The 25,986-nt window shown below is 44.0% G+C and overlaps 4 protein-coding genes across 8 annotated transcripts in view; 2 read left to right on the top strand and 2 right to left on the bottom strand.

Annotated features, from left to right (window-relative positions):
* Positions 1–71: 71 nt before the first annotated feature.
* Positions 72–12,573, top strand: SCRN2 (secernin 2). The gene is made up of 8 exons (XM_072111598.1): positions 72–210; positions 1,615–1,786; positions 1,867–2,048; positions 2,341–2,540; positions 5,372–5,587; positions 7,203–7,368; positions 8,389–8,569; positions 11,198–12,573. Exons 2-8 carry the CDS (start codon positions 1,619–1,621, stop codon positions 11,363–11,365), a joined length of 1,281 nt encoding a protein of 426 aa, XP_071967699.1. The 5' UTR covers positions 72–210; positions 1,615–1,618; the 3' UTR covers positions 11,366–12,573.
* LRRC46 (leucine rich repeat containing 46) lies at positions 11,399–18,097 on the bottom strand. Of its 3 annotated transcripts, none has more exons than XM_072111599.1 (8): positions 17,953–18,097; positions 17,805–17,874; positions 16,135–16,243; positions 15,045–15,091; positions 13,465–13,574; positions 13,290–13,359; positions 12,297–12,451; positions 11,399–12,150 (listed from the first exon to the last, which is right to left on the bottom strand). In XM_072111599.1, the coding sequence occupies exons 1-8, from the start codon at positions 17,960–17,962 to the stop codon at positions 11,465–11,467; spliced, it is 1,257 nt and encodes a 418-aa protein (XP_071967700.1). In that variant the 5' UTR covers positions 17,963–18,097; the 3' UTR covers positions 11,399–11,464. The 3 variants fall into 3 exon arrangements, with proteins under 3 accessions (XP_071967700.1, XP_071967701.1, XP_071967702.1); XM_072111600.1 differs by having other exon boundaries at positions 16,159–16,243; XM_072111601.1 differs by lacking the exons at positions 16,135–16,243; positions 17,805–17,874; positions 17,953–18,097 and adding an exon at positions 15,521–15,553.
* MRPL10 (mitochondrial ribosomal protein L10) lies at positions 17,956–25,056 on the top strand. Of its 3 annotated transcripts, none has more exons than XM_072111604.1 (5): positions 17,956–18,082; positions 21,051–21,226; positions 22,561–22,725; positions 22,814–22,958; positions 24,598–25,056. In XM_072111604.1, exons 1-5 carry the CDS (start codon positions 17,971–17,973, stop codon positions 24,807–24,809), a joined length of 810 nt encoding a protein of 269 aa, XP_071967705.1. In that variant the 5' UTR covers positions 17,956–17,970; the 3' UTR covers positions 24,810–25,056. The 3 variants fall into 3 exon arrangements, with proteins under 3 accessions (XP_071967705.1, XP_071967704.1, XP_071967706.1); XM_072111603.1 differs by having other exon boundaries at positions 17,967–18,107; XM_072111605.1 differs by lacking the exon at positions 17,956–18,082 and adding an exon at positions 18,141–18,273.
* TBX21 (T-box transcription factor 21) overlaps positions 24,597–25,986 on the bottom strand; it is a 16,324-nt gene continuing 14,934 nt past the window's right edge. The window contains exon 6 of the mRNA XM_072111597.1: positions 24,597–25,561. Coding sequence (XP_071967698.1) covers positions 25,063–25,561 — 499 coding nt within the window. The 3' untranslated portion in view covers positions 24,597–25,062. The remainder of the gene's footprint in view (positions 25,562–25,986) is intronic.

Below are 25,986 nucleotides of genomic sequence, written 5' to 3'. Positions count from 1 at the left end.
AACCTGCAAATAAATTAATTACATAAGTAGCAGAAGACACTTGCACAGTAATAATAATACTTTGCACTTCCAGTTGCAGCCTCTAGGGGCACTGACTACGCATGCGGCCTAATCTATTAGGCCATGACAGGCGTCTGGACACAGGACACAGATCACACACAAGTTTCTGAAGCTCCAACTACAACTACAAAGGAGAAAGAGTGAGCAGAGGTATTATATAGGGTGCAGCACACATAATACTGACACTGGTGTAGGCTCTTAAATACCTGCGGCATTCTGTATCCTAATGACTTGTGTTACAGTGTGTACAAACTGCGCAGAGACTAATTATAATGGGGAGGGGGCAATGTAAATGTGCTAGTCACATACTGATAATATGTACCTTCTGATGGTAATGGGGTATTAATTCCTCATGGTTTTCTACATCTCTGCTTGCTCTCATTCTTGCTGCTCCGCTCCCTGGTCATGTGATGTCACACAGGTGTACAGCTCATTATATCACACAGCTCTGACTACAAGTCGTGAACCTATGTCACGTTACATGACCAGGGACAATTAAACATGGAGGGTGCGTTGGCACATGGCGTTTTGGGCATGCAAAGTGTAAGCAGCTATGTTAAAATTCTACAGCTGCTTACACTTTCAGCAATGGAAAAAACACTCTCAAAGCAGACAAACGCATAGTAACATGAAAAGCATCGCATGTGAGTTTACAGTGAAAAGCATGCAATCAGTAACCTGCATTTTATAAATGCAAGACGCTGGGTGCTGGTTACCAACCGCATGCTTTTTACTGGAAACACAACACTTACTTGACATGTAACCGCACCCAGAGGCTGCACTCACATGGTGCTTTTCAGTCGCGTTTGTAAACACAACAGGAAGGTGCATATGTGTTTCCACTGAAACGCATAGTCCGCAGTCACACGTACCGCTAGGCGTCCGTTCATAACGAGACACTGGCGCACAGGGGGAGGTCCTCGGCCCGAACGCACATGCGTTTCCAGAGAACCGCATGTGATCGGCTTATCAATCGCATGCGCTTCCCTGGAAACACATGTGCGTTCGGGCCGAGAACCTCCCCCTGTGCGCTAGCGTGTCGTTATGAACGGACGCCTAGCGGTACGTGTGACCGCAGCCTTTATTGAGTTTGAGTTGCATTTAACTCCTCTTGGACTGCACTGGTGCAGTCCCAGAGTTAGCAGTGATATCTTTCGGGATTGCTGCAGGTGGCCCTGCGCTGATCACAGAACGGGATATCCGGCTGTTAGACACAGCCAGAGATCCTGGGGAGGAGGCAGAAGCGGTTTGTTACCACAGGAGCCAGGCAAATCTGGGGTCGTTTCCTCTGTAACTTGGGTGCTTTTATATACAGCCCCCATCACCCCCTATGGATTCATTAGATGCCGCCCTCCTGACCCTCATAGATTCCTTATATACAGCCTAAAGCGGGTCCCCCCTAACAGCTCTGGGCCTCGGCACTTGCCCGGGGATGACCAGCGCTGGCGCCGGCCCTGGCTGTGGTAAGGCATCTTAATGGTCAGTCTTGTTTGGTTCTGCATCAGAGGAGGGACACGGTACTGCGGTGTGACACTTATTTTCATCTGTCTACAGTGTCATGTCCATATTGGAGTACCCCAACTCCTGTGACTGTTTGGTGTCACTTCCTCCAGCTTCACGTTCACCGGTTGTTGTTTTTGCAAAGAACTCGGACCGCCCTTCCTTGGAAGTCCAAGAGGTTGTATACTATGGGGCTTCCGCACACCCACCAGGGTCAAAGGTTATGGTAAGATGGATCATCGCTCTGTAAAGAAAATGTTTTCCAGTAAGTCATATTCTAACTAATATTGGATGATTATTGTTTAGTGCACCTACATAGAGGTGGAGCAGGTTCCAAATACACTAGCTGTATTATTAAGTCGTCCAGCCTGGCTGTGGGGTGCTGAAATGGGTGCTAATGAAATGGGTGTCTGCATTGGGAATGAAGCGGTGTGGACTAAGGAAGCGGTAGAAGAACGTGATGCACTCCTTGGCATGGATTTAGTCAGGTGAGAAAATGGTCTCTTATAGAGCAAGTAGAATTGAGAGATCTGGGAGTCCGTGGTGATGGTTCTCCTTGTATCCTTGTGTAAACAGAAAAATCTGTCATGGGACCACCCACTAGACTTAACCCGAGAACGGGCAGGAAGTATTAATACATTTTATACTGAATATTTTCTGATATAACTATATATCAGAGTGGTCAGCTCTATTCCTCAATTGCACATTGTGGGTGCACATAATCCCCTCCTCCTTTCTCTCCATATCCTCTTTTTCCATCCCCTTTTACCTGCCTTATAGACTGGCATTGGAGCGTTCCCATTCTGCAAAAGCTGCTGTCCACATAATTGCTGATCTGCTCGGCCAATATGGGCAAGGGGGAAGCTGCAAAGAGGATCCTGAGCCTTTCATGTACCACAATACGTTTCTGCTGTGTGACCGCCTAGAGGCCTATGTGCTTGAGACAGCTGGTCCATACTGGGCGGCCGAGAGAATGACAGGTGAGATAAGCAAAGCATATGTGAGTATCTTCCCAGCTGGGGGTGTACAATGATGTCTCCCCAGATCTTCACATTCTATTAGAAATCTGTCCCTGGTCATGTGATGTCACACAAGTGCACGGCTTGTTATATACACTCACTGGCCACTTTATTAGGTACACCCGTCCAACTGCTCGTTAACACTTAATTTCTAATCAGCTAATCACATGGCGGCAACTCGGTGCATTTAGGCATGTAGACATGGTCAAGACAATCTCCTGCAGTTCAAACCGAGCATCAGTATGGGGAAGAAAGGTGACTTGAGTGCCTTTGAACGTGGCATGGTTGTTGGTACCAGAAGGGCTGGTCTGAGTATTTCAGAAACTGCTGATCTACTGGGATTTTCATGCACAACCATCTCTAGGGTTTACAGAGAATGGTCCGAAAAAGAAAAAACATCCAGTGAGCGGCAGTTCTGTGGGCGGAAATGCCTTGTTGATGCCAGAGGTCAGAGGAGAATGGGCAGACTAGTTCAAGCTGATAGAAAGGCAACAGTGACTCAAATCGCCACCCGTTACAACCAAGGTAGGCAGAAGAGCATCTCTGAATGCACAGTACGTCGAACTTTGAGGCAGATGGGCTACAGCAGCAGAAGACCACAACGGGTGCCACTCCTTTCAGCTAAGAACAGGAAACTGAGGCTACAATTTGCACAAGCTCATTGAAATTGGACAGTCGAAGATTGGAAAAACGTTGCCTGGTCTGATGAGTCTCGATTTCTGCTGCGACATTCGGATGGTAGGGTCAGAATTTGGCGTCAACAACATGAAAGCATGGATCCATCCTGCCTTGTATCAACGGTTCAGGCTGGTGGTGGTGGTGTCATGGTGTGGGGAATATTTTCTTGGCACTCTTTGGGCCCCTTGGTAACAATTGAGCATCGTTGCAATGCCACAGCCTACCTGAGTATTGTTGCTGACCATGTCCATCCCTTTATGACCACAATGTACCCAACATCTGATGGCTACTTTCAGCAGGATAATGCGCCATGTCATAAAGCTGGAATCATCTCAGACTGGTTTCTTGAACATGACAATGAGTTCACTCTACTCAAATGGCCTCCACAGTCACCAGATCTCAATCCAATAGAGCAGTGATGGCTAACCTATGACACGCGTAGCCATTTTCACTGACACGCGGCTGCCTGAGAGTTAAGTTTCATCCTACATGAACAGGTGCTGTAGCCGGGAGGCTGAGAGTTTGCACTGAGCTTCCAGCACTCCCTCCTCCTCCTCCCCCGGGCCGGCCCCTCCCCATGTGTGAGCTGTGCCTAGTGTCTCCAGTCAGCACAGGTATCAGCATGGGGCACAGCAGAAGAGGTGACCCGGCCATACACCCAAGAGGCTCCTCTGCAGCTCCTGAAATAATCGCAACACCTTGCAAATCGCTGACATTGCGATTATTTTGCTCCTCACACCTTCTCCATGCCAAGAGGGCATGAAGGAGATCCAGACAGCGGGGCCTGCGCCCTCGCTATAACCTGTGAACTTTCATGACAGAAAGTTCACAGGTTACTAAGCATTTCCACACCTGTCTGATTGTAACCGATCTATTACAATGTGCAATTTGCACATAGTAATAGATGATTGGGAAAATCCCCATATACTGCCATATTGTAGTATGGCAGTACATGGTAAGATCAATCAGAGGATTAAAGTACCCTAGAAGTTAAATAGTATACATATTTGTTATTTAAACTATAAATATCACAAAATTATGTTTTTTTGTCAAGGTGACACACCACCCGAGTTATGCTCGGTTTTTTGGCGAATTTTGACACACCAAGCTCAAAAGGTTGCCCATCACTGCAATAGAGCATCTTTGGGATGTGGTGGAACGGGAGATTCGCATCATGAATGTGCAGCCGACAAATCTGCGGCAACTGTGTGATTCCATCATGTCAATATGGACCAAAACCTCTGAGGAATGCTTCCAGCACCCTGTTGAATCTATGCCACAAAGAACTGAGGCAGTTCTGAAGGCAAAAGGGGGTCCAACCCATTACTAGCATGGTGTACCTAATAAAGTGGCCGGTGAGTGTATGCACAGAGAGTAATCAGAGCTGTGTGATATAACGAGCCGTGCACCTGTGTGACATCACATGACCGGGGACTGATCTCCATCCACTGGAAGTAAACATAGAAGCTTCCTATAGAATGACTGCAAGCAGAGATCTAGAAAACGGTGAAGGATTGATACAGATGGTATATGGGAAAATTGTAAAACTTTTCATTACACAAACAATGTTAATTATTTGCTGAAAGTGCACAACCCCTTTAAATGATGCCATATTATACAGTGGATTTTGCAGTTATGGGCATTTACCTTGAGGCTTCTTCCACGCGTTGAATTGTGTTTTGAAATGGAAGAGTGAAGAGCTTGTCCTGATCGCATATGTGGTTCAACTGTGCAAAGAAGCATTTATCTATCTCCTATATCTACCTATCCATCTCTCCTATCTGTCTATATAAAGAAACTAACGACCAGCTGATTGTAAAAATGGACACCTTTTCACATTGACTTCAATGTTAAAACCATTACAGAAAGTCCCAATCATACAATATTTATAAAACAAAAAATTGCATGCATAACGGATGACATGAAATCTAAATTGGTGTCAATTGGATTTTTTACTGATGTGTTATTTGTTTGGGTGCTATAACGAGTCTCTGTGTCTTATATAGGTTCATACATTAGAGGTATTGCATTAGAGGTATTCCTGCAGCGACAGGAAAGCGTAATCTACAGAAAAACTAAATACAAATTAAATCAATCTAATGTTTCCTATGCAGAAGGAGCTCTGAACATTTCTAACCAGCTGAGCATAGGCACCTCCATATGGCAGGAGCACCCTAAGCTCCGTTCGCATGCCCTGGCACAGGGTTGGTGGAATGGGACAGAAGAGTTCAACTTCAAAGTGGTCTATTCTTTAAAAACACAGCCAGTGCGTATGGAGGCGGCTAAAGCAAGATACAGAGCGGGTCAGGAACTGCTGCAGTCACAACAAGGTGAGGGGGTGAGGGGTTCAATGTTCTGCTACCCAGAAAATAGAACAAACTGAAGCTGATTATTGCTGCGTGATATTTGGATCAGTTTTAGAGCAGCACCCCATCCAAATTCAATGGGGCTTATTTACTAAGGGTCAGCGGACGCACTTTCGTCAGACTTCTCGACATTTTCAGGTTTTGCTGTGACAGATATTTAGGGGATTGTGTTGCACGCGATCGGATTTTGGCGCAGCTGCGCTGGCTTTCATGCGACAGGAATCAGTTTTTTTAGGACTTTCACTCTGCGCTCCAAATAACACCTTTACTTTATTCTTTGGTTCGGTATGATCGCAGTGATACAGGTTTTATTGCGTTTTAATACATTGTAAAAAATTAAACGAAAGTGTATGAAAAAGGAAAAAAAAATTGCCATCTTCTGATGCTAATAACTTTTTCATACTTTGGTGTACGGAGCTGTGTAATATGTAATTTTTTTTTGCGAAATGAGGCATACTTTTCATTACTACCATTTTGAGGACTGTGTGACATTTTGAGCACTTTTCATTAAATTTTTTATGTCAAGTAAAAAGGTGTAAAAGTCGCATTCCGGACATTTGGACGCTATTTCCCTACTCGGAGGTCCCGAGCCCGTGAGCCCTCTTTATACACCCTTCATAGCTGTGCGGCGGATATATCCGTCGCAGAGCGTGAAGTGTTTAAAGTGACTGCATAGTGCCCCCATAAGAGGAATAAAACAGACAAGTGCATATGTACTTAACAGTTTGGAGTATATGAACGGTCATGCCCGATCATTTCCTTGGGTTGGCAAAATATGCTTTCCCCTGGAAGATGTACATCAGGAATATGAGGGGCATGTATGGCTCCAATGGGGTCAGTAGGGGTATACTGTATTTAAAGGAAATCTACAATTAAAATCCATCATGATAAACCAGGGTCACTTACTCATAGATCCAGGCACCGTGACTGTGGTCATCTTCTTATATGTGTTATCCATGGCTTCCCTCCTTCATAGCATTATAGTAGATGAGGTTGGGAAAAGATGTAGGTCCATCAAGCCCAACGTATAAGAATCAAACAAATGTTTTCCCCCATAACCGGTGATATTTTTTTCGCTTTTCAGAAAGGCATCCCTACCCCTAGGTCATAAAGGCCATTGCCCTAGGTATAAAAAGATCTTTGGAGAGATCCCTGTACTGTCCATTCAGGTATTTGACTTCTAAAAATCTATAAATCAATAATAATGCCAATGAGCCCAAAGGGTTCTGGGGGCATTACCAGAGCCCCTTTGTGCTGTTACTTCACAGGCTGTTAAACTATGCAGAAGCATGACTCCCACACCCTCTCTCTGTTTGCTGTAAACTCACAGAATGTGTGTTATAGCTGTGAAGCCCCCACCAGAGCCCTTCTGGCTCGCTAGATGATTATAGAAGGAAAGGAGGCCATGTATACTTAATATGAGAAGATTACCACAATCACAGTCTTACTTATCAGTGTCCCTAGTTTATCATGATAGATTTTGATGCTAGATTTTCTTTAAGTAGTACCATAATTAGGTAGCGTGCACAGATAGCTGTAAGTATAATATTGTCATAATCTACATGTACTTATATTCCAGGACACATCACAGCAGAGACAATGATGCAGATTTTGAGAAACAAGGAGAGTGGGATCTGTATGGACTCAGGGGGCTTCCGTACTACATCCAGTATGGTGTCTGTGCTTCCTCGCTGTCCCCATTTACCATGCGTCCATTTACTCACTGCTACACCTGATCCATCCAGGTTAGAGACCACTGATGCTACCATTGAATTATAAATGCAGTAGAGATGTGCAGGGGCTTTGTCCTGTTCTTAAAATAACTAAAGTTCCATTTTCACTTCCTAGTACATGACATTACTCAGCAAACCATGCAGCTCAGCTTCTAAGATAATCAGATATCAAATAGATTAAAGTGCTGCAAAAATGCTATACTGTTACCAGCCTCCAGCACCTCGCAAAGCTCGTGGAGGCGCAGAGACATCTGAGAAATAAAGTTATAGCAAGTCACCAATCTACAGATTTCTAGCTCCTTCCGGTTATATTTTGTGGTTGACTGTAAGTCCAGCAAATCATTTGGCTGTACCCAGATATTGTGCAGATTTTATGTGCATCTCTGGTTCCAAATGGCAGAGCTGGGAGTGTACTAGTCATGTGTCGTTCACGAATGAGCCGGATCTTGTTCGCTCACTTAGCCCCGCCCCTGACTGGCTCCCCACACACCCTTTAACCCGATACAATCGAGTGAAAAGTGGAGTGGTGTGGGGTGATTGACTGGCCTACGGCTCCTTATTATATATTTAATAGGGAGCCAGAAGAGCCGGCTCTTTTTAGTGCACCTAACCTAATGAGCCAGCTCACTAAGAAGAGCCAGAATTCCCATCACTAGAGAGCATTGCTTACTGCTTTGCCATGACTCCAAACTGTATTGATGTCTTGTGGATGCCAATACAATTTAAAGCCCACAAGAAAATGCTGGCCTGCATCCAATGTCTCCCTGATTCCTATTCAGTTGATTTTTAACCCCTAAAGGGAGACTTGGATTTATCCCACCACTGTGTGTGTGGAACCCCCATGATTTTTGGGTCCCCCAGCAAATACATGGCCTACATAATGGGCAAATCCAATGTGTGTGTTTAGTTTGTAGTGTACAATACCAGACACCATGGGCTGTGGCGCTGTCCATATTGGCATCATATCTTCCTTTCCTATCGTCCATTTAAAGAAACTACATAACTGACTGGACTGTGCTCACAATTCCACAGGTCTGTTTTCAAGCCTTTTATGTTTGGTGAAGGAGTGACACAAGTGCCCTGGGTGCTGTCACCCACTTTTGGAGACAATGACCCTCTAAGACAAACTCCTCGTTTTCAGATGCAAGTAGACCGCAGGCATGAGCTGTACAGACACCACCAGAGGGCGCTCAAGATGTCCGAAGGAAACGAGGTATGAAGGGGAACATAGCACAGATATGTATTAACGCCGGGCCACAATGTAGGAGCCCAATTCACATTTGGGGAGGATTTGTATTACACGTTTATTACTTCTTCTAGTAAAATCTACTTTTGCAAACTTTTTTCAATGCTTCATTGACAAATAAGCAACTTTGCGTTTAGTGCTGTTAACGATATATTTTTATGTATACAGTGGATCTATGTCTCTCCATTATTACTGACTACAGAAGAAGCCTGTGTAGTCTGATCCTGCAGTCTGATGCTACCCCCACTGCCCCATCTTCTTGCTAACCTTCTAGAACACGAGGCTTAGAAGATGCAAAGAGTTTGTTTGTACACATAGTTCTAAACAGAAGCTGTATACACAATATAGACTGTGTGTAAATTGACTGCAGAACGCTCAAAGAGGATGTAAGGTGAATTAAAGCTGAGCTGCAGTCCCTAGACTGACCACTATAAAAACTGCTGTACGTTCAGATCTACTCTGGTGAAAGAACGATACCTGACTAGTTGATGTCTTCTCCCAAATTCTCTTGATGTAAAAAAAAAATTACTTTTATCAAATACGTCAACGAGTGTTTGAAGTGTGGGGGGATCTTCTGGTGCCCCTCCCAACGTCATTGCATGCCTCTCACACCCCCGCAGTGAAGCTAGGAGCACATCCCTGGCTTCAGGTCTGAAGTGCACATGCCTTGAGGCTGTGTGGCATGTATTAGAGTGCTTGTAATACCATGCACTTGTCATTCACAGGCATGTCTTGCTCATTTCTGAAATCCGGAAACAGAGATTCCCGCCACAGTACAGTCACATGCACAATGAAGACTTGAAGTGATAGGGCATAACTTGTTGATCGGTGGTGGTCCCAGTTGTGGGACCCCAATGATCACAAAAACAGGGGTCTGTTGTGACCCAGATTGGACAAGCCTGCTGCCTCTCCAGTCTAAGACACTGTCAGAAGTAGCTGAGAATCCGGCATTCTACTGACCGGCTGATGGCCGCTACAATGCCGTGGGGGGGAAATGCTATCGGTGCGTGACTAAATAATGCCACACCGCAAATAATGTACCTTAGCACCTCTGAGGACGCATCCCATTCAAAGAGTGATGTAGAAACGCGTTAGGTGTTAGGAAGGGCACACTGCTCAAATCCTTTAGGGTGGACTAAATACCTCAGCACCCATAAAGGTGTTATAAAGGACACACTGTTCAATCCCTTGGGGCTGACTGATCCCACCAACGCCCCCAATTCAGTCGTGTGGGACTATACCAAACCAGTCTCACTATGACTTGATCCCCAATACAATAGCCCGATAGCCGGGGAGCGTTTCAATAATTACTACCCCGTCTATGGACCACTAACACTAGTCCTCATTACTGGCCAATGCCTGAATAATTGGGATTTCATATCCGCAAGGGACTAGATTGAGAATACAATTCTTTTAAATATATAATTAATAAACTTTCATTGTTTTCAACGTTTCTAATCAGGCAGGCTATTAGTTACAGAGTGCTTGTAATACCATGCACTTGTCATTCACAGGCATGTCTTGCTCATTTCTGAAAGCCGGAAACAGAGATGCCCGCCACAGTACAGTCACATGCACAATGAAGACTTGAAGTGATCCATCGGATAGGGCATAACTTGTTGATCGGTGGTGGTCCCAGTGGTGGGACCCCAATGATCACAAAAACAGGGGTCTGTTGTGACCCAGGTTGGACAAGCCTGCTGCCTCTCCAGTCTAAGACACTGTCAGAAGTAGCTGAGTACAGTGCTTGGCTATCTCGTTCAGTGCATGTACAACCAGATGCTCTGTTTACTTGATCTACAATGGACCCCTATTCTCGTAATCTGTTAGTCCCAATCCCTTGGATAAGCCTTCAGTGCGCATGCAACAGAGCTTATTCAGCAAATAATTGATATGGTTTGTGTAAAGAAAAGTTATACACTTTGCCTATATACTTTCTATATTAATTCCTAATGGTTCTCAACATATCTGCTTGCTGTCCTTTTATAGAAAGCTTTTATTTTCACTTCCATTGCAAACAAATCTGTCCATGGTGATGTGATGGACATGCAGGTGCACAAGCTGTTATTATCCTCCTCCGCCTGCATGTCCATCACATGACCAAGGACAGATCTCTATCCACTGGAAGTGAAAATAAAAGCTTTCTATACATGAAGAGCAAGCGGAGATCCAGAAAACCATGAGAAATTGGTACAAAAAGTTTATTGGCAAATTGTATATATTACACAAACCATAGCAATTATTTGCTGAAAGTGGACAACTCCTCTTAATGTAGTGACAAGTGGGCTTGCAGTAGTATTGGGAGGACAATTTGGAGTGCTTGACATGACTTTCCAAACTCTCCACCACCCCTAACCTCAAATGGCCAATTAACATATTTGATAGAAGTAAATTTTGTCAACATGAATGTATTACTGAATCAATATGAAGACACCTTGGGATAAGACATCAGAAGTCAGCTACTATTACTGGTTTGAATCACCTGTGGATAGGGGAGAACTTAAATAGTTGGTACAACCCCTTTAAGTGACACATACATTATAAGTTTTAATCATTTAGTAGCATTCTATCAATGCAGCCTTTCTTCTAATGTAGGATACAAAGCTGAACCTTCAAGCCAAGCAACGGAAGATGGAAGAGGAAAATATTTCACTGGTCAACAATCTTCTCAATGGACTTGGGACTGATGCTCCAGACCTGTCTGACCTATTTCTACATTGTGTGGAGAAGGAACTTGCGTTGTACAAAGAGGAGAACAATTAAGATGCGATGACATGATCCAAGCAATAACAACAATGATAATTATCTGTTTATTACACGTGTTGCTAAAACAATTGCTAATTATATAATAATGAAAACTCTCTATGGCTTTTTTGTTGTACTCTGTACATTAGAACTGACTCTAAGCCGAGTGATCGGCGTCTTCTCTGGTGACGGGAGGGTTTTCTTGGTCGGTGCAGATGTTGTCTGTCTCTCATGCGGAGCTCTGGCAGTAGCGGTGGTTGGACTAGATCTGGCTGAGGTCTTCTCTGATGACAGCAGTGTGTTTTTGGTGGGCACCGCGCTCATTCTCTTGGTGGAAGGAGCTGATGTAATCTTTCTGTCTTTCTGAGCAGCAGTTCCTGTACTATACGTTTTTCCTGTTGGAGCGGGATCTATTTTTGATTGAGGTACCAGTTTTTTAGCAGAGGTCCTGCTCAAGCCTATATTAGCCTTCCCAGGTTCAGACTGACAGGATGACACAGACACTTGATTTTTGGGGATTGGTTTTGAAGCTGACATGAAGCTACTTTTGTTCTGCTGTTCTTTGAGTTGCGTTTTGATTGAAGCAGAATTCTGAAGCTTTTGCTTGGAAATGATAGAATTGTGTGTCTTGGTAGAAGAGGCAGAGCATTCTTGAAGTACTACACTGCCAATGTCATTTCTAAGTGACTCCTTATCTAGGGTATCATTGAGTTCTGCTAGACGCTCCTCATGTTCTTTTAATGCCCTGTTCCTTCTCTCAAAGGACCTTTGTATCATCTCGTGACTCACAGATGAGAGGCCTCCTAAAGGAGAAGAGTGCATCAAAGATTACAGCGTCATTATCAGCTTCAGTACTTGATATTGTATCAGTATAAAGTGTCCAGTGCCATCAGATAAAGGTGGGAGTAAGTGTGAATGGCTGGATGTGGCACCGGCACCAGTTACCTACCTGAATCATCAAACGATAGACTTGTCTCATTACTGTCATCACTACTACTTCCATCCTCCTCTTCATTGTCACTTAGGGAGTTCTCATTTGCAGAGTCTCTTACTGACTCTCCATCCAGTTGTTGAAGTAATGGTAGGGCATCTAGTACTTGCTGTCTGATAAAGAGAAAAATCTAAATTACACTGGTCTTACACAGGATTAGCATTAGTACAGAGGATAATTGTAAACTTTGTCATATACTTTAATAAAGAAATATGCTCCTGTGTCCTTTTCCCTATGCATGTATTCCTTATTTAAAGGCAACCTGTCAGCAGAACTGCCCTAATAAACGTATATATCAAACATCTAAACACCTCCCAGACCTTGCCCAGCGTGGTGGCTTCATCCAGAAACAGAAATGACACAATGAAGACAAGCTCTCTTCCCCCTCAGAAAGCCCTCTTTTCTGTATCTGATGGCCCTTCAGCTTTCCTGAAATCCAGAGCATGATCTCTATCTCAGCAGAAGAGACGTCATAGGGGCAGGAAAGCTTGACTTCAATGCCGAGATAATGGAACCTGATAAAGTGTGTAATGACTTAGTTCTATACAGACAGTCCCTCGATAAGTCTAATCTCCTTACAGAGTTGACTCAAGGGAATATTCTCTAGGTATGGAAGGAGTTTATCCTTAGCCTCCTTATCTGTCTGAAGCGTCGCTCAGTCAGACTAATGAAGCAGATGGCTGCGCATGACCGATCTCCATTAATCTCTATGGAACTGGCGGAAATTGCCGAGCACCGCACTCAATCCCATGGATAGGGCCTAACTTTAGTTCGTAGGAAAACCCCTTTAAGAACCAACAGCCCCACTCTTGTCTAGGGGCTAAATCTGGTATTGCAGCTCATAACCAAAAAAGTCAATGGAGCTGAGCTGCAATTGTAGACACAAGACATTAATCATGTTCAATACATTTATCATTGTTGTTATATTTTTTATGGATTTAGATGTCTCACCTGTAATCTTTTGCTTTAGTGCATGGATTTCCAGTAAGGTCTAAGATGAGAAGACTTGGGGGTAGTTCGTCTGTACAGGGCAAACAAAACCATGTATTGAAACAGTGGTCACAAATGTCATTGCTTTGTGGAGTCTGCTGTATATGTTTTAAGGATTGATTCATCAGAAACTCACTTGCATCAAGTTTCTTGATCAAATTGTGAGAAAGGTCCAGATACTGCAGATTTGTCAAACTCCTGAGTTTTTGGATTTCCTCCAATCTGTTCCAAGAAAGACTAAGGAACCTTCAACATAAGTGTAATATTTCAGGTCAATGCTTAATATTACTAAAACAGTGGTAATGGAATGGAAAGTATTCAGAACCCTTTAAAATGTTCACTCTTTGTTTCATTGCAGCCAATCCCTTTTTTTGCTCATTAATGTGCACTCTGCCCCATCTTGACAGAAAAAAACAGAAATGGAGATATTTATACTAATTTATTAAACAGGAAAAACAGAAATATCACATGGCCATAAGTATTCCGACCCTTTCCTCAGTATTGAGTGATAGACTGTAAGCTCTTGTGAGCAGGGCCCTCACTCCTATTGTTTCACATGACTGTTGTTACTCTGTAATGTAATATTTTATTTGTACCTATGTTCCCCAGAATCTGTAAAGCATTATGGAATTTGATGGTGCTATATAAAGATTATTATTGAGTAGAAGCAGCTTTTGAGCTAGGACAGCCATGAGTCTTCTTGGGATGCAACAAGTTTTTCACACCTGGATTTGGGGGTCCTCTGCCTCTTCCTTCATGGTGAACATTGGTGGACACACATTTTCATGTCTCTCCAGAAATGCTCTATTGGGTTTAGGTCCAGGCTCTGGCTGGGGCAGTCAGGAATGGTCACAGAGTTGTTCTGAAGCCTCTGCTCTTTTAGCTGTGTGCTTGGGGTCATTGTCTTGTTGGAAGGTGAAGCTGCAGCCCAGTCTGAGGTCCAGAGCTCTGAAAGAGGTTTTCATCCAGGATGTCTCTGTTCTTGGCCGCATTAATTTTTCCTTCAATTACAACCAGTGGTCCTGTCCCTGCCCCATAGCTTGACGCTTCCACCACCAGTTTTTTTGTTTAGTAAACTAGCAACAATATCTGCCTTTCTGTTTTTTTTCTGTCAAGTTGGGGTGCAGAGTGTACAGAGTGTACATTAATGACCAAAAAAAGAACTCTGTTTCATTGCAGCCAATTGGCAAGATCAAAAAGAGTGAAATTTTAAAGGGATCTGAATATTTTCTGCACTCACTATAACCATTCCCAAACCAAACAGGTACCAGAATATTACTTTATGTACTTCCAGATCATATCTACACTACACGCCAATGTAACTAAGGATACGCCAGTCTAATGCCAATTCTCCATCTCAGACATTGCCAATCTACTTCCAACTTGGACCAGGAAACTGGCAGTCACTTCCTAGACAGAGTTCTAGATCATGCCAAAGCACTATAGCAACAAGGGCCTTAACTTTGCCAATGTGTTGGAAGGTGGCATTATCACAGTGTTGTAGGAAGATTTTTATCGCGTCTTGTAGGAAGAGATAAGTGTCCCAGAGATGCCATCAGGCTTGGAAATATTCTGGTGCCAGGCAGGTTTGTGTTGAGCAATACTGAGACCTAAGGCGCTGTCGGACAAATATCAGGTATATTATACCAGGCTGTAAGCAGATTATTATCATCATGTCACCGCGACACAGACAGTAAGGCTGCCGGGTACACTTACCGAAGATCCTTAAGAACATCTACATTTTCAATCTTCTTTATTAGATTCTAAAATAGACGAAATACATGATTGCATAACTAGTCATCATGAAAGCCATGCCATCCATATGTACAGCAATTTCCCATTCTATAGTAACAATAGCAAAAATGATATAGTCCGCGTTCAGCTTCTGGAAGGAAACCTAGCTGCTGTGACTCACTACTCCCCTCTGCATAGAACTTCTATGTAAACTGCCCTGTGCCTGCAAACTTTTTTAAAGCCCGAAAACATTCACTGCTGAACGTTCGCAGGATTTTACACAAAACCATGCCAGGTTGGACCTGCCGTGGCGGGGCGCGGAGCTTTATCATACGCCAGCACACATAGTGCCAACATATGATACATCTCCCCTGTTAAATTATACCTTGTGCCGGGCCTAAGGGGTGGAGCAGGACTCTAGGTTCTAGGAATACAATAAAGATGTGTCATACTCCTACCTTCAGACCCTGCACCATGTAGCATTCAATGAATCACCTGTGACTGGAGTGCTCCATTAAGAGGGAATGATATGAGTCAATACAAACTGAAAAAGCGCCAGAGATAAGACAAGAAAAAACGACAAAGTTTCTTGCATCCAGCTGCAATATTGATTAATGGAAAGTTTGATTAACATTTGATCTGTAACATTTAGAATCTCTTTAGAAGAACCCCAGTGGCCTTTCTTTAAATTAGCTGTTCTAAATGCATTATATATATATATATCAGCTATAATATATAGAATTAAAAATCAATATTAGGAAGTGGCTTATAGAAACAATAATTAAGGGGCCTTCCATTTAACTGTACTATTAACACAGGGTGGAAGACACAATAGAGGGATTGCATAGGTTGTAACATAGGTTGGCATCCTCCTACAAGGCAGGCTATGATTTGTACCCTGGCATTCACGCTTAATATTCGCCATGTTATCTGCATCTTATGCATGTGGGTGTTAGAACAAAAGAACACAGAAATAGATCTGTATCTGAAATGATGACATATAGCAGCATACACCCATATGCAGATAAGTGAGGATTCTTCTAGCTGTTAGTGGGAGCAGGTATCGGGTTACCTCTTGTAGGTACAGGTTCTGTACCTGCTTCACCACCTCCAGATCCTTCAGTACTGTCATCCCTTCTCTGTCCAGTCTTACTGTGTGTAGATGGGGTAACGCCTGAGTCCTGCAGGGGAACAAAACAGCTGAATAGCAATCTACAAAGATGTACAAGCCATTCTCTTCCTGACCTACCAACACCCCTGGCCCTCTCACTGCTGTTTATTAGTGATATGCAATAAATGATGGATTTTAAGGACTGTCAGTGACCCAGATGTTTTTCTTTATCTACAAGACTTTAAAAATCATATCACAACATGAAAGTTATAATCAGGTAAATTACTATGACATCACAAGTATCTACTGTTTCATAGGACAGTATCAAGCTACTGTGACATCACATGTGGTTTTCAGTCAGGTAAACTACTGTACTGTGACATCAGAATTTAGTATCAGTCAGGTAAGCCGTGACATCACAAGAGAGTATCAAGCTACTGTGACATCACAAGTAGGTTTCGGTTAAGTAAAATACTGTGAAATCACAAGAGAGGATCAAGCTGCTGTGACATCACAAGAGTATCAAGCTACTGCGACATCACAAGAGTATCAAGGTACAGTGACATCACAAGAGAGGATCAAGCTACTGTGACATCACAAGAGAGGATCAAGCTACTGTGACATCACAAGAGAGGATCAAGCTACTGTGACATCACAAGAGTATCAAGCTACTGTGACATCACAAGAGAGGATCAAGCTACTGTGACATCACAAGAGTATCAAGCTACTGTGACATCACAAGAGAGGATCAAGCTACTGTGACATCACAAGAGTATCAAGCTACTGTGACATCACAAGAGAGGATCAAGCTACTGTGACATCACAAGTAGATTTTAGACAAGGATGTCTTGCCTACAGCCAAACATGGTGGTGGGAGTGTCATTTTTTAAGGCTCCATGAAAATGAAAGCCGAGCTTTACCGTATATACTCGTCTATAAGCCAAGTTTTTTAGCACAAAAAATGTGCTGAAAAACTCCACCTCAGCTTATACGCGAGTCTATAAGAAAATAAAACGACATACTCAATTTCCGGAGTGGCACCCGATGCTCCGTGCGGCTCCTCTTCTTTCTTCTCCCTGCTCTATTAGCCGGCAGAGGCGCGTCCATGCGCTCTGCCGGCCGACGCACAATATGAGGCAACGTTGTCGCTGCTGATTACATCATAGTATGTGCTGGCTGGCAGAGCGCATGGACGCACAGATATGAAAGACCCAGGGGCTATTGCTCGGCCTGCGGCTGCCATGGTGCGCCACAAGTGTGTCATGGAGACTTCTAACTCTCTGTCTACAATAGTCAATGGGGAAGATTTATTAGGGCCAGTGTACAAGCCTGGAAATAGCCACAATTACTACTAAACCACAAGTCAATTGGATTATTTCCCTCTCTAGGGCACCTCCGTGTGAAAGGGGGGCACAGCCAACAGCAGGGTGGGCCGGCGCGGGGCAGGAACTCCAATGTTGCTGTTGCTATTGTCTCTGGCATCTTGGATCTCAGGTTACATGATGTAGTATAGCGGTATGGGCATGGCATGCGGCACTGCCATGCTGAGGTCACTCCTTGGCAATGGGATGTAAACACACTGGTGCCATAGGGATGGTAGGGGCTGCATTACTACTAGCAGTGATACTTACACCTGCCCCTGTGTGAGTCCATGCTGCAGGTTCCTCCTCACTATTACACTCACTATGGAGTCTCCGTCCTCTGTGGAGAAGCACATGACAGGGTGACACACAGTACCGGCATACGTGCTGAATGCAGCCCCCTCTCTATGTCACTCACCTCCTGCCATGTTATTATATGGAGAACAAGTTCTTCTCTCCTCAGCCGCGTCCTTTCGTTGCTAGGAAACCGCCGGCTCCCAGCAGGCACCGCGTCACCTTGCACTTCCGGCAGAATGGCGGCCGCCCTGGTGAGAGGAGCAGCCCGGGAGCTGGGTGAGGAGCGCTGCACATGGCAGGGGGGAGGGAGGCGCCCACTGTGCAGGGGCGAGGGGTGACGGGGTAGCTGCCAGGCTGTAGTCTGAGGAGACGCTGAGCTGTCAGTAATGACGCCGGGTGATGCAGCTGCTCCGTGACCTCACATGGGGGACACGGGTGACAGGTCAGTCCTGGGCTCTATATGCTGCCTGTCACAGGCGTGGAGAGGACATATACAGGGGGAGGAGGTCATGAACCTTTTTTCTCTATTGACTTCTCATTTAAAGGGCATTTATACCAAACCCAGAGCTTAGCGCCCCCTGTGCTCCCCCTGATGCACAGCACTAGAGTAGTGAGAATAATGGCTGACCCGCACATCTCCTCAGGCACATGTCTGATTGGGGTGTTGTGCTTCATACTAGGTGTTGTAGAGGGGCAGAAATCAGCCTTGGCATCACTGAGGTCAAAAGATCCACATCAAATAAGTGACACACCGGAGAGAATCCCACTCTTGGGATACACGTAGACACCGGCAGAGTATACAGCAGGAAAGCCGAATGTATCCATAAACATATACAGGGAGACCTGGTGGTTTCATTGTGCACAGGAAACTATGAAAACTACAAAGAACGAAGTGAGCTACATGGGAATATCATGCACATAAGGATGATCACTGGGGAAATACCCTGAACAATGCTGCTGCTGCCGATGGTCACTCCTCCTTCTTTCATGGGGGAAGAACGGGAAAATATATATTGCATTGTATGAGCATACAGTGTGATATACCTAGCCAATCAGAGGGCTACAGACATATATGAATGTAGCCACAGCTGGGGAAAATAAAAAAGCTGATTCCCATAGATTAGATTGAGTAGTGTAGACAAAGAACTGAGCAGATTGAAGTAGTGATGGGAAATCTGTTTTTGCTTAGTAAGCGGATCATTAGGCTCACTAAGTAGAGCCAGCTCTCTTATGGCTCCTGAATGGCTCCCTATTAAATATATAATAGAGGTCCTCAGTCCAGCCAGTCTCCCTACTCCACACCACTTTCAACCCAATAAAATCGGTTTAAAACGGGCGTGGTAAGCAAATTAGGGGTGGGGTTAAGTAAGCTAGTGGCTCATGAGAAATAAACCTCTCTTCTTGACAGCTGTTAAGGCGATGCTCACCTTAGATGAAAAATTGGCACTGCAGTGTCACAGATATTGGCATGGCACAGTGCGGCTGAATTCTCCAGAGGCGCATGATGTAGCAAAGGTCATCAAGTGCAATAAGTAGATAAAATGCTAATGCTGATAGATGTCCTTCATGTATTTGTTGTATTTAAAGGGGTTTTCCCACAAAACAAGTTGGGCCCTATCTACAGTATAGGGCTTAAAGAGGACCTGTCACCCCATTTATCGGCACTAGGAGCTGCTTACTAAAGTAAGCAGCTCCTAGTGCTTGAACAAACGCCGCAATGTTAGAGTGATAGCGATAGTGAAAGCTGTTCGACGTATTCATGAGGAGGCGGGGTTGGGGCGTGACTAGGGGCGGAGACTGCCATCTAGCGCACGGCAGTCAATGCCGGCCTATGGAGCGAGCGGGGCGGTCTGGGGTAGAGGAAGCTCCTCGGACCGCCCCCTCATGAATACATCGGACAGCTTTGCAAGCTGTCCGATGATTACACTATACCCCGCCGCAGTGTTTGATAGCGTTACCGGCACTGCGGCATTTGGGGTGACAATGGGGTGACAGGTCCTCTTTAAGCCCTATACTGTAGATAGGGCCCAACTTGTTTTGTGGGAAAACCCCTTTAAATACAACAAATACATGAAGTACGTCTATCACTAGAGTAAGCAGCTCCTAGTGCTGATAAATGGGGTGACAGGTCCTCTTTAAGTTGCAAATTGGTGGGGGTCTTAGTTATGAGATGAGAACAGGGGTCTGATTGGCTCCCAGGTACCTCCGTCAGACACCTCATTGCTCCTCAAGATTATTGGGGCAGACTGTCGCACCTGACTGTTCTCCATTCATCTCTATGGAGCTGACGGAGCTCCATCTCTATGGAGTTGCAGAGCGCAAACTCTGTCAGCTCCATAGAGATGAATAAAGCAGAAAGGTCATGTGTGGCCGTCTGCTCCATTAATTTCGGGGAGCGAGGAGGGGTCAGCTGGAGGTACCTCGGACCCTCGTTCTCGTGATCTTTGGGGGTTTCATCACTGAGACCCCTCAGCCATCGGGAAGTTAGTTTTTGTTTTGTGGGAAACAAACCCCTTTAATAAAAACATGATGATGAAACACTTTGTTTAATAGTAAATAATTAGCAGTGGTTTGTAACAGCACCTCACATATCTGGGAACATTCCTATGACTTGTACCCATTTATTCCATACTGGACATAATGTATATGCTTTAAGCGCTTGTACCAAGTTTCATTGTGAAGCGAATGTTGTGCTCAGCCATTTCCGATACTCCGAGTATTGAATTTAGAAACCCGCCACATTATCAAGTTAGTGAAAAGGAGGTCCTTATTCTCTTGATCGGTGGGATACCTTCTCGTAATAAGGTTGTTATATCCTATTCTGTGGGGATGGAGATAACACTCACACTTGGTGTGTGATGAGCTGACTTTCTTTTTCTTCGCAACAATTAAAAATGTAATCCCATTCACTTTACTCCTACCAAAGTCAGTGTGTTATATGCATTGTGGGCCTAACAGTCTGATGTACACAAAACCCAAAGCTGAAGCTGTGGGTGTCCCCTAGAGAGATGAGTTTGGGTTTTTTTCTGCCTCTGAGATCTAACCCTATAGTCCTCTATAAATCAGTGGAAGAGTGTTTTATCATTCCGGAGGAATACGGTTTCGCCATGCTCATGGTAGAAGATTGAGGAGACGCCTGACGTGCTGTAGATAATAGTATTTTCGCTTCTATTGCTTCCTCTTGATACTTTGTAGTGATATCTTTCTTCTTTTCCTCAGCCTGGCTCCCGTCCCTGCAGTGTATCCGCCATCGCTCCAAAGCCGTCACCCGTCACAAAAAGGCCATTCACTTTGAGAGGCAGAAAATTTTGGCACTTACCAAATACATTGCACCTAAACCAACTATAAGTGAAAGTTGTATGAAATCCAAGGCAAAAGCCACAGACTCAGGCAAGGTAATATTGAGTGATTGGTGATACCACACGTCACGTTTAAGGACCGGTTTAAAGCGTGCGTTTTCGGGTCGTTTATAAATGTATGTGTTTTTGACACATACCTTATTCTCGTGTAGTACTTTGGTATTTGTGCAGGTGGGTAAATGCTCCCCGAATACAATAGGAAATTCAATGCCTAAAGGTGTGGCCATGCGTAACACTAGGGTGCAGGGAACAGGCGTTGGCACGATCGCATATGTGTTTTTATGTGAACATATGCAATCAGTAACCAGAACCCGGTTTATTGCATGAAAAAACTGCAAGACATTGGGTTCTGGTTACTGGTCGCTTGCGTTTCCTTAAAAACGCATATGCAATCAGGCGGAGGCCTGCCCACATACCTTAGCACTGTTTTTGACCGCACCCTAAGGCTGTCTTCACATGCAGCATCTGAATTGCATTTAAATAGTCCGAATTGTGATTGTAAACATTTGGGGGGAGATTTATCATTAGTCCTATGTAGCTTCTTGGCGTGTAATTGCCGCAAATTTTTTTTTGCGCAAACATCTTTTTTGTGGGATTTTTTTGTGAGGAAAAAATGCAACTCTAAAGTCACCCAATGGCGGAAAAAAAATACACCACAGAGTGTGCAAAACCGTGCAACTGAGAACTTTCAAAAGAACGCAAATTTAATCGCAAAACTATACCACATAGGAGGTAGTGTATGTGGGTCCATTGCTACTACAAGGGGAAGATTTATCTCAAACTTGCTCAATTTTGAAGTTTTTGCTCAATTTTATGTTTGAGGTATCTGAGAATTTCCTGTACACAAAAGCAGAAATTGAGCAGATGTTAGACATACGTGTGACTGGTGCACTGTATTTGCGCACAGCTGATGGCATTTAACACTGCACATACACCAGACTATAAATCTGCCTATCTAACACGCAGACAACTACTCAAAATCCTGCCTAATGATAAATCTCCTCCATGGTGCGTGATTTCAGGGAAAACGCATCTGCAATCGAGATAAGTTCCTCCCCTGTGTGTGAATGCAGCCTAAAAACTTGAACGGGAATGAATGAGAGGAGAAACTTCAGAAAATAAAACGATTGTGCAGTTGAAGTCCAGTATTCCTATCTTGACCTCTCCTGGCAGCAGGGTTGAGATGGGAGCCCTAGGAGTAGTATGGAGTGATTCAGCCTATGCACAGCCTATTTTGGGAACACTCCAGCATCTTCCCCATAATTCTGCCATTGTGTTATACCAGTTTCTTTGCATACCATTATCATGTCTTCCAGTCTCTGTTTGTGTTGCCTAGTCCCTTGTTCATCTATACATCTTTAATCTTTCAGGAAAACCTTCTGGAGAAGTTTCTGTGTTCGCAGCTTGAGAATGTCATCCAGGAGAGTAAGATGTTGGCGGTGTTTCAGCGCAATGCAATCGGAGCTGATGATTTTTTACATCTCAAACACCGTCTCCACAAGCATGAGATCTACATTAAGGTTTTCCCCATTCAGGTATCAATAGTAGAAGAAAACCACTTGTGTGTGATGCAGGGATTGAGAACCCTCATTGGTGGATTCAAATATCTTTGTCTTTACACAGGTGATAAGAAAGGTCCTTGGCCAGTCCCAGCTTCAGGGATTGTTACCGTTGTTTATGGGGCACACTTTCCTAGCAGTGAGCCCACATGCCAAAGCAAAGGAAATGTTGCAGGCAATACGGAGCGCACCACAAGTACAGCTTCTTGGTAAGTATCTTTTAGCGAAAAAGTGCTAATTGACTCCATTATAAAATAATGTTTTGGAAACCTTGACCAGATGTCTGCAACCATTTAGACCACATTGTGAGCTAATGCTACACAAAGGGGGTGGCAGCCAATAACTCCACACCCAACAGCTGTAGTATCATCTACTATGCCAAACTAAGGCTGCCTTCACATGGACTTATTCAGCTCCTAAAATACAAACCATACGACGGCTCTAGTACCTGAACTCTGGGGAGGAAGCTAGGAGTCCCTCCTTCCCCTCGGCACTACAGCAATGTACTGTAATAATTATTTTTTTATAAACAGGCTATAGTCTTATCATACAAGGAGTCTGGATCTCTATGCATTGCTTATGATCTGTATTTTACAGACTGGATTTGCCCATGTAAACGAGTCCAATAACAAAACCACTGTAACTTATTACTATATCTTCCAGTCCACTAGGTCTTTCCTCTATGGCCAGGTTTTTTGAAAATATACCGTATATACTAGAGTATAAGCCGAGGCCTCTAATTTTACCACAAAAACCTGGTAAAACCTATATATATTTTTTTACTCGAGTATAAGCCGAGTTTGGGTTTTCAGCACATTTTTTTTTGTGCTGGAAAACTAGGCTTATACTCGAGTATATATGGTACTTTTAGATGATCTCTCACAGGGCAACACTGAGAGGCTTTGCTTTTCAAAAAAAAAAAACTTGCTGAAATATATAAAGTGCAATTACAATATATTTTTTTTTTCACAAATCATCAGAACAACTTTTCCTATTATCTTGATAATATTCAGCAGTTTAATTGCTATCCTCCTCAGTTTGGTTTGTCCCTACAGTAGCTGTTTCCCATGGATGTGCTGTTAATCTCGTTGAGACTGTAAAGTATTTGCACAGGTCACTTTGGAGGGAGGATGAGGAATTCATGTGATACTCTGTGTGTAGCTAGAAAGTGTGTCCTGTTTCTCCAGCTCTGTGGATGTAAAAGTCTCCCGCAAAGAATAATTATATGGTACATGATATCTTTGTTCTATTTCACTCACCTGTAGCTTCAACATAGGCTCCTCTGTAGCAGCCCTCCCTCCAAGCTCTGCTCTTTGGAAACTATCTACACAGCAGCAAAACTCTTAACTCTTAGTTCTCACACAGCACAGACTCTACACTTCATGTAACTATTTCACTGTTGGTTTGTGCTACTTATTCCATGCTTAATGCACTTCCATGTGATGAAAGTTACCAGGTTAGTCACTGTATAGATACTGTGTGTGCACACTTTGCTGAGCTCATTGGATTTACTTGTAGGAATCTCACTGGATTTGCTGAGTTACTTCAGGTTGGGTTATTTCACCAGAGTTACTTCATGAGAAAACACAGAGCATCATAGGGAGTGAGGGCAGCTTCATCACTCAGCTTTCAAGGCAAAGAGAGGAAGAGGTTAGACTCGGCTCACTTCACTGCTGAGGAGGATGTCTGACAAGTAGCTTCCTAACTGGAATGAAAAGGGCGAGGAATACAATATGGGCATTGTTGTGTTTGTTTTGAATGGGAAAATCATATGACAAACTGGTAAAAATCATTATAGATGCAGAATTACACCTTTTATTGAACATGGTACCAATTTATTTCCTGCAGGGGCCTGCATTGAGGACAGACTACTGAGCAAGCAGGGAATTGTAAACTATTCCAAACTACCGAGCAAAGAGTTGTTGCAGGGCCAGCTTGTAGGAACGCTGAGCACGCTCACCACCCAAACGGCAAATATGCTGACACATCATTCTGCACGGTTATGCACCATGCTGGATCAACACGGCAAAGAAGAAGGCAAACAAGCCGAGAAGAATTGAGAAACCCCAGTATTGAAAGGACTCTTTAATAAATAAAAGTGTAATGAAAGCTATTCTGTATAAAATATTTTATTAGCAAGACCTTATGGAGCTCGTGGGGTGTAAGGTTTTAATGTAGACGGTGTGTAAAATATCAGTGGGACCAGTGCCCCTGTCTCATGGTAAGTCCAAAAACACTTGTAATGTCTTCACTTTGCTTTCCATCTGTAATACTCTGGTTGGTTAATAAATGTCATAAAGTTTGTAATTTGAGTTATTGGCTGTAGAACCCAGGAAAGGAAATGTCTATGTCTCTGTCACATGTGTGCGGAGATCCATCCGGTCTGTAAGGGGACAGTCTTCGTCGTTTGCTGTCCTCAACGTAGGCTGTGAGGTCTCCCCAGTGGCTGGACTCCTCTTCTTTTCCACGACTGTCTAAAAATGGGTGAAACCAGCCTGTGGGTGCAGGGCTGGGTTTGGGATGATATTGTGCTGGTCCTGCCCAGGCAGAGCCCAGGGTATCTGCGTAGTATGCTAATGGTGCTGGCTGAGGGTAACACTTCATTGCATAGGCTGCAGCCATTTTGCTTGTGTCATAATGTGCATAGTCCCGGTTTGGAGCAATGCTTTGGGATGACAAATACCAAGGGGGTGGCTCTTTTTGCTCGACTGAATAGAGGCGAGTGCTGTGCAGAGAGTCTTGCAAGTAAGAGGAAGGAAAACGGACCGGCGGAGATGGGGTGAGGCGCTCCCCTGCAGACGCGACACATAACCTGTAAATAGAGAGATTTGGAAATCCACATCTTAAAAATCTACATCTATTAAAGAGAAAATTATTCATTAAAAACTGCCCAATTACAGACTAAAAAGGGAAATTGTAGGTAAGGGACCCATATGTCCGAGAAAACACACCCATCTGCCCACATTTACTGTTTAATAGAAAAATTTTAAATAACAAAATTTAAGCTCTTTTTGTTGAGTGTCAAACACACAACCCCAGGTCCATCTCCCTGCCCCTATGTGGGACAGTAGTATAGGGCCTAGGGTACCTCGATATTGGCCTTTCCCTACTCCTTCGAAGCAGCAGCAGTCGTCTTCATGTCTATTCTGTGCTGCTTCTGTATGTGAGGAGGAGAGAAGACTGCTGCTTTTCCCCCACAGTGAAACCTACTTATGCACATTCATTGGGGAAAGGGCA

The sequence above is a fragment of the Engystomops pustulosus genome, chromosome 6, assembly GCF_040894005.1.
Source record: "Engystomops pustulosus chromosome 6, aEngPut4.maternal, whole genome shotgun sequence".
Classification (NCBI taxonomy): domain Eukaryota; kingdom Metazoa; phylum Chordata; class Amphibia; order Anura; family Leptodactylidae; genus Engystomops; species Engystomops pustulosus.
The sequence above is the reverse complement of the archived record's forward strand: the minus strand, read 5'-3'. Positions and strand labels throughout refer to the sequence as shown.